This window comes from Lynx canadensis, chromosome B1, assembly GCF_007474595.2.
Source record: "Lynx canadensis isolate LIC74 chromosome B1, mLynCan4.pri.v2, whole genome shotgun sequence".
Taxonomy (NCBI): domain Eukaryota; kingdom Metazoa; phylum Chordata; class Mammalia; order Carnivora; family Felidae; genus Lynx; species Lynx canadensis.
In genome coordinates, this window is record NC_044306.2 from 126,628,432 (window position 1) to 126,641,218 (window position 12,787).

The following is a 12,787-nucleotide window of genomic DNA, read 5'->3' on the forward strand; positions in this document are numbered from 1 at the left end:
CCCACGGGCTTACTTGAACATTCTGCTGTCTGGCTGCCATGTTTAGGCTTAGTTTTTAAAGGTTGTATACTGATTATTATTATCTCATCACTCCCACAGTGTTTAAGAAGAAATGAAGACTCATGAAGAAAACAAAAGTAGGAATAATTTTAAACAAAACTGAAAGTACTGAGATGTATACAGGGATATAGGATGAATCATTTAGTTACAGTAATGATTATGAATTTAACAAAAAGGCTCCTGGGTGGCTCAGTCAGCTGAGCTTCCGACTTCGGCTCAGTTCATGATCGTGTGGTCCATGGGTTTGAGCCTTACATTAGGCTCTGTGCTGACAGCTCAGAGCCTGGAGCCTGCTTCAGATTCTGTGTCTCCCTGTTTCTCTGCCCCTCCCCCGCTCACATTCTATCCCTCTCAAAAATAAATAAACATTAAAGAAAATTTTTAAAAAAGACCATTGATGTAATATTTTAAAAATGCTGCCCCTGTGTTATAGGTAAAGACGAGCAATGAACAAAATAGAACAGCTGCGTACAAAGGCGATCAGTTGTCAATACTGACTGCTTCTCCATATTTATGCCATTTTTTTTTAATTTGAGGGAGAGAGAGAGAGCACGAGTGGGAGAGATAGGCAGAGGGAGAGTGAAAGAGAGAGAGAGATATGAGTGGAAGAGAGGGACAGGGGGAGGAAAAGAGGGAGGAAGGGAGGGAGGGAGGGAGGGAGGGAGGCAGGGAGAGAGAGAGAGAGAGAGAGAGAGAGAGAGAGAGAGAATCTTAAACAGGCTCCACACTCAGCATGGAGCTCAATGTGGGACTCGATTCCATGACCCTGGGGATCATGACCTGAGCCGAAATCAAGAGTTGGGATGCTCAACTGACTGAGCCATGCAGGTGCTCCAATATTTATGCCAATTTTATGTCAGTATGGGATAAATACTAGAATTCCTAAATTTCTTTTAAGTTTCAGTTAGAATTGATTAGAAAGACTGTTGGTTTTAGTCCATTTTAAATCAGTCCTTGAGAACATTCCATCTTCTAAAATACCTATTTCACATTCATGAGAATAAAGAGAAGTTTTCAAAGTTTTCTGTCACAGATAAACTCAAAGATACATACAAATTTTAGAGCGGCTATTTAAATCATGCAAATTTTAGTTAATTAGAACAGCTGAAAGCTGCTTACAACTTTGTTAACAGTAGTGCACTTGACAAACATTTATTGAGCGTACGATGATCCAGGCAGAGTTAGATGTCCAGAACTCAGGGTGAGGAAGATGTAGCCTTTGCTTTGAAGGAGCTCATAGTCTATGAATGCCACAATCCTAGGTGAAGCCAAGTGATTCAAATTCTAGCAGTAAAGACAGAAATCAAAAGCTAGAAGTGTTTCCTACTGAATTGGGAAAAAAAGCAAAGAAGGATGTTGAACGGTGGTAATTATCAAAGTAATGGAATCCTAAAGTTTATATGTTTTTTCCTTACCACCTTAGACAGATGGATTCCCATAGTAGTAAGGGATAAAGAGTAAAATATATATGGCTACTACTGGTCCCCTGCTATGATTTTTCCTCTGAGATGTCACTGAACTGGAGAAAGGTGAAGTTACATTAATGATAAAGTTGCAATGTGAGAAATGACTTTTACTTTATCTTCAGAAATGGGTAACTATCGGGGCACCTGTGTGGCTCAGTCCATTAGTGTTCGACTCAGTTTCAGCTCAGGTCATGATCTCACAGTTCTTGAGTTCAAGCCCCGCATCAAGCTCTGTGCTGACTATGCACAGCCTGCTTGGGATTCTCTCTCTCCTTTTCTCTCTGCCCCTTCCCTGCTCGCTCGTACATGCACTCTTTCTCCCTCCCTCTCAAAATAAATAAACTTAAAAAATTTTTAAAAACAAAAGGATGTGTAACGATCTTACATCCTTCTCTAGCAGCCATAACGAGTGATTTGGCATTTTGTTTATTTTCTTCTAGGAGGTACAAGATCTTCTGAATTTGCCTCTATTTTTGTATGAATCGAGCATTTGTATATTCTCACCTGTGCAGATGCTCTTTGTCTCTCACTTAGATTTGTCTGATTGCCTTCCAGCAGGCCTGCCCATCCCCTCCCTCTGGACTCTAAACAATTCTGTACAGCACTTCCTGATAAATCTTACATTTTCCTTCTCTGCTTTAAAATCATCAACAGTTCTCTACTATGTAGAAATTTAAAGAGCTCTGAGCTATTCACTTTCCATTAACTCCAACAACAAATGGGCCCATTTAACAGTCTCATTTATGACTAAGAAGCACAAAAGCAGAGTTATTCCTTATAAAAATCTTCATAAGTGCATCTGAAATCATTGCCTTTTCCAACTAAATTATAAATTCTAAGGAAGAACGTATTCTCATAAGTGTGATGGTTTTAACTCACATCTTCTACTGAAAATTTTTTTAAAGATCATAAAACTCAATATTCAGATGGTCTGAGCAATGGTGGAATAAACTGGATGCAATGGAAGATGTATAAACAAACGAGAACAACTTGCACTTTAAACACTCTGAGATCTTAGGTCAGGGGCGCCTGTCAGAAAACTCACACCATCACATTCAGCAAGAGGTCTGAAAGTCCTGGTTGATGCAAACTTTATAAAAAGGCTCACATGCCCCTAACCTTTCCCTTCTTCCCCTTGTGACTCCTCAAGGCACGGTTGGGTCTTATCTAATTCCTCATTTAGGCAGCCTGGTGTCATTTGCACATCCTTTGTGCAAACATCCAATTACTTACTACACCTGTAAACCCTGAAAACTGTCCAGGCAGAATTCTCGGTCAAACCTAATAAGTAGTATTTAACTATGGTGAAGTCTTTAAAATCATCTCTGAAAAAGAGTGAAAAATAACTTTTACAAATGGATACACTTGTGTGAACACCTGGATGAACTTGAGAGAGGTGGTAAGTAGTAACAAAAATGACTATCAGAGGCAAAGACAGGTAAAACAAGAAAGGATGTGTAAAGCAGGATCAGATTATATAGAGAAAAAAACAGACAAACAAGGCTGCAAAATGATACAAAACTTTTGCAGGGTGAAAGTCATGTAAAAAAGAGTTATTCCAGGAGACTTTGAAGCATTCAAGGCATACAGTGATTATCTAAGATCCCGGGAATAAATCTGGAAATGGAATGAGAAGGATTAACAATGTACCATAACAGCTGGAAAGATATTTAGAAGATAGGTATTATCTTGAGGGAGATAAAATAACAGCTTCACTTCTTGAGTTATGGATATAAAAAAAGGTTCTAATACTTTATTTAGCTTATTTGCACAACATCCTCTAACATGTATGCTGTGAAGCAATGGAAAGGGCATGGATTTTGGAAGTAGACACACCCACACAGGATGGGAATCAAGGCCAAGAATGACTCTGGCCTTAGTGTTTGGCGGGTAACGTGATTGATGCTACTCACAGAGAGATTAAAAACCCTCTAAACTTAACACATATTTTCTGAATTATTAGGTGGGATTTCCAAATCTCTTTTAAGTATGATATACTTCTGATCCGGGCCACTTTTTAGATTATTCTGTCCAGGAATATGGGAGTGGTAATGAGCAGGAAACCTCCCTAGGATACCCAAATTGACTAAGAACTGCCTACAAGACCTCAGGCCAGACAGTTTTGACAAGCCTTTATCTAAGCTCAAGAAAGCATATCCTTGTCTTTAGAACTCCTTTACCTAGGAGTGCAAGATTTAATGCAATATTACCCCAAGTATGTTCCCTTCCAGGTCAGCAAACTGCTTGCTACTGGTCTGTGAGGAGGTTAATACGGAAATGGAAACTTGCAGAGTAATACATTAGCTCTCTTGAATCCAAATAACAGAAAAATAGGAAAAAATTGAGCATGCAATATTTTTGTATTTATTTTTCTAGTAATTCATTTTTATTGTACTCTAGAAAAATACCAGTGCAACTTATGGGGTTGGGTGGGGAGCATCTTTCACCAGAGGTAGTGTGAGAAGTACTGATTTGGAAGTCAAAGAGTAGATAGTGGGCTTATAGGAATGGAGGCCCGAATTTATTCTAGGTCTTAGGACTCAGGAATAAAAGCAGCCCCTGTGATTCACATGATTGATCTCAGTTCACAGGAGACTCAACTGGAGTTAACATCCTGTTAGCAAAAAGGATGTGCATTTTGCCCAAAAGTGAATATTCGCTCCTCTGCGATCCAGTTCAGGGGTTGGCTGCTGGTCAAGAATTCAGGACTTTGGAATGAGTATTTCTAAACTGCAGTTATCAAGGTCAATAAATCTGACCTCCATGTTTTAGTTCTTACCCTCTTGACCTCTGACAGCTTCTAACATGGCTGACCTTACTTCCTCCCTCGGTAAACTTGGCTTCAATGACACCATACTCACTGTTTCATGTTCATTCTGGATCTTGTGGGAAGAGCCTCCTTGACCCAACCATTAAACATCTCAAGGCTCAGTCCTACTCTGTTTGATCAGATTGTTTTACTACCGTACTCAATTCTTCATGCTCCACTCTACCCATAGCTTCTCTCTGACATTGAGCTTGACTGTGTCACTTGATTTGGTAAATGGAATGTTAGAGGACAAGAAGAAGTTTTAAGAGGTTGCTCCCTCACAGTCAAGTGAAAAAGAATATGCTCTGGTTAGCTTCTGGTCCAAGAAGGATGAACAAACATGTACAGCAGGCAGGAACTGAAGCAGCAGCCCAATGCCAAGTCCACCTAACCCAGCAGGTCCCAGCACAGCTGCAGCCCATTTGTAGACCCAGGAATGAAAAGACAAATGTCTTTAGTTGTAAGTTACTATGATTCTGAGCTCACTTATTTCACAGCAAAAACTGCCTCACATTCTACTCACTCACTCTAGACTCTCCCCAAACCCTATCTTCACTCCAAATCCATATCCCATGGCCTACTTTCTGATGTCTCCATTTTGTAGCTATCAAAAACCTTAAACTCAGCATGTCCAGATTAGAACTTGATTATTTCCCTCTGTCCTCTTTCATTACAAGCCTACACCGTGTATATAAATGTACATCCAGACTGGTGAAGCCTCTCTGGGCCCCTTCCTAGATCCAATCCATCAACATAAAACTTTCCTTCTAAATATTTCCCCAACACATGTACCTCATTCTTGCACCAGCACCAACCTAGTCCAAGATCATTCTCTCTCACATGAACTGCCCTTCCTAAATCCACATCAATACCCACTGCCACACCTGCTTAAACAAATCCCCCTCAATGGCTTCCCAATGCTTCCAGGAATAAGACGAACATCCTTAATAGACCCGACCAGGCCATGGGTAATCTCTCCAGGGTCCACACTCAACTACTGCCACACCTCCTTCTGCTCCCTGCACTTTAGGAAAACCAGTCTTCTTCGAACATGCCAAGTTGCTCCTTCCCACACAGAGAATCTGGAAGAAATCTTCCAAATGAACTTTCTTCCAGATCAACTTAGGACACTTCATTGATGTATAAGGAAAATAGGACAAAATATTTAAAGTTGGGATAATTGTGGAAAGCCTGCCCATATAATCACCAGAACTATATCTCCAATGACACACACAGATTTACTCTTAATTACTACAGACCCAGGCAAAATAGTAAAGTATCCCCCTAATATGTTTTCTCCTAATAATTTTCTTTTCTTCAGAAAACTCTGACATTTTCCTGATACTTTTTCCACTTACTACAAAGAGGTAGTGTTTCCCAGGAAATACTGTCTGAGCTCTGGAATCATTTTATCATGGCACAAGACTCGGTAATCCAAGTTTGTTCTATCGTGTAAGAGCCAAGTTAACAGACCTCCCTGGGTCCTGAATTCTTTATACCTAATGGTAAGAAATAAGCATCCCCTACCATGCTGAGTTGTTCTGATAATTAAAGAGATATATATTTATGAGCATACCCAACTTTCCTCTCTGTCATTCAGTTAGTAGATACTTCTTGAGCTGCATATCTCAGGATACACTTTCTTCCTCAGGAAGAAAAAAAAAAAGCATCCAGCTCATCTTCATGTTCTTTCCTGGGTAATGAGGCCCCAAATGATTACTTAGATATTCTGCCTGGACTTCAAACCTAGAAGTCCATTTTCCCATTTGGTCCATTACCCTTCTCAAGGGATATTCTGCTTCTCTGACATTTTAACTCTTGAGATCGGTACTTGTCTGGTTACTCTGCCACATCTCCCTGGGCATACTGGCCTCATTAGGCTATGCCTCTCCACCCACTGTTGTCCTCACGAGGGGTGTAAATGCAGGCTATGGTGTCTGGAAAAATGGATGTGGCTGCATAAGGATGCGTAAGAAAGACAAAGCTAGAGTCCAGTTCCAAATAAGGTTTTGTTACAAACATGATTATCCACTAAGGAGTTTAGTTCTCCAATACTCTGACAATGTCTTTCCTGACATCTGGTAGACTCATGTAAGCTCTATCACTATACTGCTTCCCAGAGTCCGTGAATATTCCTAATGACGCAGGTGTGCTTTCCATAAGACCAACCACCACTGACATGATGAATGGTTAAAAAAAATCATCAGACAGTTGACACTCTCTGCTATTGAATTTATTTGGGGGACAAGGTCTTTTGAAGGCAAACAATTGGCTTTTGCTGCTTGACACTTGTCCCAAGCCTGGGATCTATGCTCTATGTTTATGTGCATATGTGATGTTTGCAGCAAGGGAGAAGAATCCCAGAACACCATTTCGGGTCAAGATGCAATTTAGTATTTTTTTCTAAACACAGGCACTGCCCTGTAAGTTAATGGAGTCAGGCACTATTCCTCAAAATGTGTTCTTAGAAAACACCAGCCTACAATTCTGTAGTTTAAAAAGTATGACTCTCCATTAAAACTACATTTAAATAATTTCTATGACCAACCTGCAAATATTGTTGACTGAGTCTTCTGGACAATGGTGGTGACATTTGCAACGCAAGATCTTTGGACGAGGGGTGGGGGCTGTACTCTCACCATCCTCTTTCTTGGTGCCCACATTTAACTTTCCTGAACTTCGCAAAAGCATGTTATCAAGTAAGTTTGCTGAAAAGAAGAAAGAATAAGAGTTTAAGTATCTGTGGGATAGACCAAAGTCTGCTATCCAAAGAACAATGAGATTAAACAAAATATTCACTATTTATGATACTTACAGATTTAAACATAAAACATGTTTTAATGATTTCGACATTAGAAATCATATAATTATTACAATTATATATGTCTCATATAAAATACAGAAATTCTCATAACCCTTTCAAGATAGCATCCTACACATTAAATTAGAATAGTCGTCTTTGAGTGCAAGGAGCTCAATGAGACACTAGCATATATATTATCTCTACTCCGTATGGTAACAGTATGGGTAAATATTATCACTCCCATCTGCAGAGGAGAAAATTAAGACTTTAAGTGATCTGAACACACCTAATAAATCATCAAGTAAGCATTTAAACCCAGACTGTCTGGTCCCTAAAACTGCCTTCCTACCCATCTCTTTACTTTAGGTATATCATGTATTTTTTAAAGAAATTATTAGAAATATTTAACATTCAAAATTGGGTAGGATGGTGAAAACTTAGTTATCTCTAATATATATCAAATGATACCTCTTCCCTATCAGCTTTTACATGGAAAGTGTCTTCCTATTAGAGTAGCAATGGTTGTACATCTTTGATGGAAGACATAATAGTAGACATGATCTCTAGAGACAGATTTTCTGAGGTCAAAATTAGGCTTTACTATTTACCAGTTGGTTGACCTTGGATAACTTTATACATAATCTCGTTGTGCTCCACTTATCATTAAAGTGGAGGTTATTACAACCACCTACCTCATGTCAACAGCTTAGAGTGTATATGTCACGTAGTAACATATTACTGTTAGCTAATATTATTGGAAGGATCTATTTTTTTTTTTACTTTTTAAATAGTAAGACGGTTCATTAATACAGGGTGACCTATGACTAAGATGGTTTTCATATTTTTCCTCTTTACCACCACTTTTGAAAAGTAATGAAGCTCCAAAAGGAGACACGCATTAACTGATACCTATGATATTTCAGCCATTGTGGCAGGAGCTCTCATACATGCTACGTCACTGCATAAATTGTCAACCTGAGCAATGTTTGATTTAAAATCTCTCTCACAACAAATTGAGCTTGCTTATAATTAAAACAAATCAAATTGGAACAAATTATCTAAAAGATGCTGGGTTAAAACACTGAAATTCTAGGCCAAAGATGCAATATACTCAATAGCATACTATTGCTATTCTGTTTAGCAATAATACACATGCATACATATGCAAGTGTTAATTTCTTAAAAAAACAAACTAATGCCTCTAGCCACTGGTTCCATCAGAAAATGAGAGTTTTAAAAGAAGATGGGAAAATTTTTGCATGGTAAGCTAATTAGTTGAATTCTTAGTGAAAATTGAAAGGGAAAGCAATAAAGTATGTTAAATCAATTTACCAGCATTTCCTCCAATCATTAATTCTAAATTCATTAGATTCTTCAAATTTATATAAAAGGTACACCCAACTTTCTCCAACAGTTTCTTATATTTTAGCCTAGAGAAGACCTGTAGATGGCCATGTGTATATGAGGAGTTTGTTACATACCAAATCCTCATTCCATAGGTCTCAGGTGAGCCAAGGGAAGTGAATATTCAAGATCCCATGTGATTCTGAGACAGATCATGTGCAGACTCCACTCTGAGAAACCCAGGATTAGATTAAGCAAATAATATTTACTTAATCCAACCATATAATTTATCGCAAGAGATGTATAACTTTCTCTATACAATAGGACGCTTATCTTTAAATTCTAAAATAAATCAAACATATTGTATGTTAGTATCTTATATTTAAAGTCCTTTGTTACAAGTTCGCCTGCATAAATGCCTCAGCACTGCTTGCAATCCAGGTGCACTGGGTGCAGATAAGCCTATATATATCACCCTGCCACGCTGGCTTCCTTCTTTTTAAACCTGGCTCTCAATCTTCCTACTTTATGACCTGAGCAACCGCAAAGTAACTCAAAGTGATGAACATAAGATATTTAAAACTTATTACACCCTGCTGCCTTCATACCAGACCTCGTCTCCTTGAAGTTATAAAACAAAATAATTAAAATTAATTTATTATGCATATGTCTAATTAGCAAGTATGTATCAGGTGCCTTTCCTGATCCAGGCACAGACTGAGAATACAGGGTGAATTAAACATAGGCAGGATTTCCCATTTGGTGGCAAAAGTGGCTAAATGGAATCTTTACACTGAATGGTCTTCATCAGAAAAGGAGACATCTTCATACTACCGGCCATAAGATGTCATTTAGTAAGAAACATTTCAAGAAAGGATTCAGAATTTCCTCACATTTTAAATTTATTTAAAGACTGATATGAATTTTAGCTAGAAGGAGGTTCTTTGCAATATTGTTTATAACAGCCCATATTTACAACAGGGGATAAGATAGATCTCTAAAAAGAGAGTCACTAAAATGTTGATGTGGAGTATATTTATCAGCAAGAAAAATATTAAAATGTTATCTTTTGTTGGAAAGGGCAGATTACACAGAGTATTTTATTTAAAAAAAATTGAACATTTATTTATATTTGAGACAGAGAGAGACAGAGAATGCACGGGGGTTGGGTCAGAGAGAGAGGGAGACACAGAATCTGAAACAGGCTCCAGGCTCTGAGCTGTCAGCACAGACCCCGACGCGGGCCTTGAACTCATGGACCGTGAGATCATGACCTGAGCTGAAGTCGGATGCTTAACCAACTGAGCCACCCAGGAGCCCCACACAGAGTATTTTAATTATGACATCCCACTAGAATAACAGGAAAAAAGGCTAAAAAATTGAACCTACAATATAAAAGAGACCAGTACAAGTCTGGTAAGCAGAAGGAAAGCAGTAACTGATCTGACAAAGCCAAAAATGCTGATTCCTAAGCCTAAGGTGGAGAAAAACCAAGAAGCAAAACAATTTTACCACTTAAGCTCAAAAAGGCTCAAGAGTGGTACCACCAGTTGCTTTTAGAGGTAGAGTTCAGCTGGGGCACCTGGGTGGCTCAGTTGGTTGAGCGTCCGACTTTGGCTCAGGTCATGATCTCACAGTCCATGAGTTCGAGTCCCGCATCAGGCTCTCTGCTGACAGCTCAGAGCCTGGAGCCTGTTTCAGATTCTGTGTATCCCTCTCTCTCTGCCCCTTCCCTGCTCTTACTGTGTGTCTTTCTCTCTCTCTCTCTCTCTCAAAAATAAATAAAAATTCAAAAAGAAAGAAAGAAAGAAGTAGAGTTCAGTTACCCTCTCTAATTCCCAAACGCTGGTAACAACATCTCCACCCATCCCACCCCCACATCCCCAACAAAGACTGGAAGAGTAAATCTATTATGCATATCACTGAGATGCCTTATTTTTGTGTTTTATCATCAAGGTGAGGAACTGTAAGTATGAAAGAGCCCATATGTTCACCATATATATATATATATATATATATATACACACACACACACACACACACATATATGTATACATATATGTATATATATATATATGTATATATGATGGAGTGTTTCATATATATATATATATGTATATATATATATATGACGGAGTGTTACTCAGCAATCAAAAAGAATGAAATCTTGCCATTTGCAATGTGGATGGAACTAGAGGGTATATGCTAAGCAAAATTAGTCAGAGAAAGACAAATATATGACTTCACTCATGTGGATTTTAAGATACAAAAGAGAAGAACATAGGGGAAGGGAAGCAAAAATAATTTTAAAAAAACAGGGAAGGGAACAAAACATAAGAGACTCTTGGGGCGCCTGGGTGGCTCAGTCGGTTAAGTGTCCGACTTCAGCTCAGGTCACGATCTCACGGTACGTGAGTTCGAGCCCCGCGTCGGGCTCTGGGCTGATGGCCCAGAGCCTGGAGCCTGCTTCCGGTTCTGTGTCTCGCTCTCTCTCTGCCCCTCCCCCATTCATGCTCTGACTCTCTCTGTCTCAAAAATTTTTTTTTAAAAAAGAGACTCTTAAATACAGAGAACAAACAGGGTTGCTGGAGGGGTTGTGGGTGGGGGGATGGGCTAAATGGGCAAAGAGCATTAAGGAGAACACTTGTTGGGATGAGCACTGGGTGTTATACATAGAGGATGAATCACTCACTGGATTCTACTCTTGAAATCATTATTGCACTATACGTTAACTAACTTGGATGTAAATTAAAAAACTAGAAAATTTAAAACCAAAAAAAATTTGTAAAGGTGAGGGACTGTAGAAGACTAAGCACAGGGGAGGGGAGGGGTGCCACTTTACTGCAAACATTCAGTGAACATTTACACTGGCTATGGACTCCTCCCGTCCTTTCCCTCTACATGGCTTCCAGAACATGATGCAGCCTGGCTTATCTCTTCTTTACTCAGGAATTTGGCCAGGTCAAAAACAAGAAAATACCTAAAGACAGGGATATTAGAAGTTTCTCAGCGAAACAGCCCTGCAATATTGTCTTATGGTGAGGCCCACTGGTGACAAAATCTACCCAACGAACAGAGTTGGCAGTCAGCATTTATAGTGATCCATTCTCATATGCATATGCCACTAATTCAGGGTCACCAGATATATGAAGAAAACCTCAAACATCAAAAATTGAAAACACACACACAGAAGAAAGCCACTTGCAAGAAACATACAGTGGAAGAAAAAAACTTTAAAAACCTATCATTAATACTATCATCTTTATAAAAAAAATACATTGCATCAGTGAAACAAGAATGTGTTGCTACAAAAAGGAAGTAACAAACAAGGAACTCTAAAAATATGATTGCCTAAATAAAAATCTCAGTCGGTGAGCTGAGATAAAGATCAGGAAATTTCCCGCAATATAAGGCAAAATACAGAGATGGAAGAGCTCCCTAAATTAAAGCATCGATCCAGGAGATTCAAAACCTGAATATATCTAGAAAGAGAGGCTTGAGAAAATAGAGGGGAGGAAATCATCAAATAAATAAGTCAGGTACAGTTCCCATTAACTGAAAATCATGATTTTCTAGTTTGAAAGGAACCATAGAGCATACATATAGACCTACACCAAGGTATGTTATCATAAAATTTTATAACGCCAGAGACAAAGGGAGGGTGTGTATATCACATATTGTATATATACAAAAGGTAAAAATAAAAGCAATGAAAAATAAGTGTGGCATTGAACTTTCTACAGCAAAACTGGAAACTAGGGTAAAAAATAGGGTGATGTCTTCAAAATTCTGAGGGAAAAGTGTTTCAAATCCAGAAATCAATACCTGGGAAAATTATAAATCAAATATGAGTAAAGGAAAATGGCATCGGAAGATTTTTCAAGGTCTCAAAGATGCCACCTCTCATCCACCTTTCTCAAGAAGCTATTGGAGGAGATGCTCTGCCCAAATTAAAGTGTGAAACAAGAAAACAGAAAAAAAGGAATTTCTGCTATAGGAGACGATCCCACCCAAGAGAACAGAGAAGCATACTCTCAAAATAAAGGTAAAGGTGGAGAGTAAAAGAAAAGATCGATGACTGGACAGAAGGAACAACCAGGTCTGACTAAACTCGGGTCAAAAAATTCTGGGAGACAGAGATCCAAAAAGTTAAAATTAACAGAGTAACTCAGGTATTTTAAATTTAAACTGAGAATTTGGAAATGAATTTGTGATGGAAACACAGGAATATAAAGAAACAACTAACGTTTAACCCCTATATATATATATATATATATATATATATATATATATATATAGCATAGG

General features: G+C 38.5%; 1 protein-coding gene across 2 annotated transcripts in view; it reads right to left on the reverse strand.

Moving 5' to 3' along the window:
* Positions 1 to 12,787, reverse strand: part of BMPR1B (bone morphogenetic protein receptor type 1B) — a 179,138-nt gene that overhangs the window by 40,810 nt on the left and 125,541 nt on the right. For both annotated transcript variants that reach the window (XM_030313413.1, XM_030313411.1), the window contains exon 3: positions 6,884 to 7,043. In XM_030313413.1, the coding sequence (XP_030169273.1) occupies positions 6,884 to 6,998 (115 nt within the window). In that variant the 5' untranslated portion in view covers positions 6,999 to 7,043. The remainder of the gene's footprint in view (positions 1 to 6,883; positions 7,044 to 12,787) is intronic.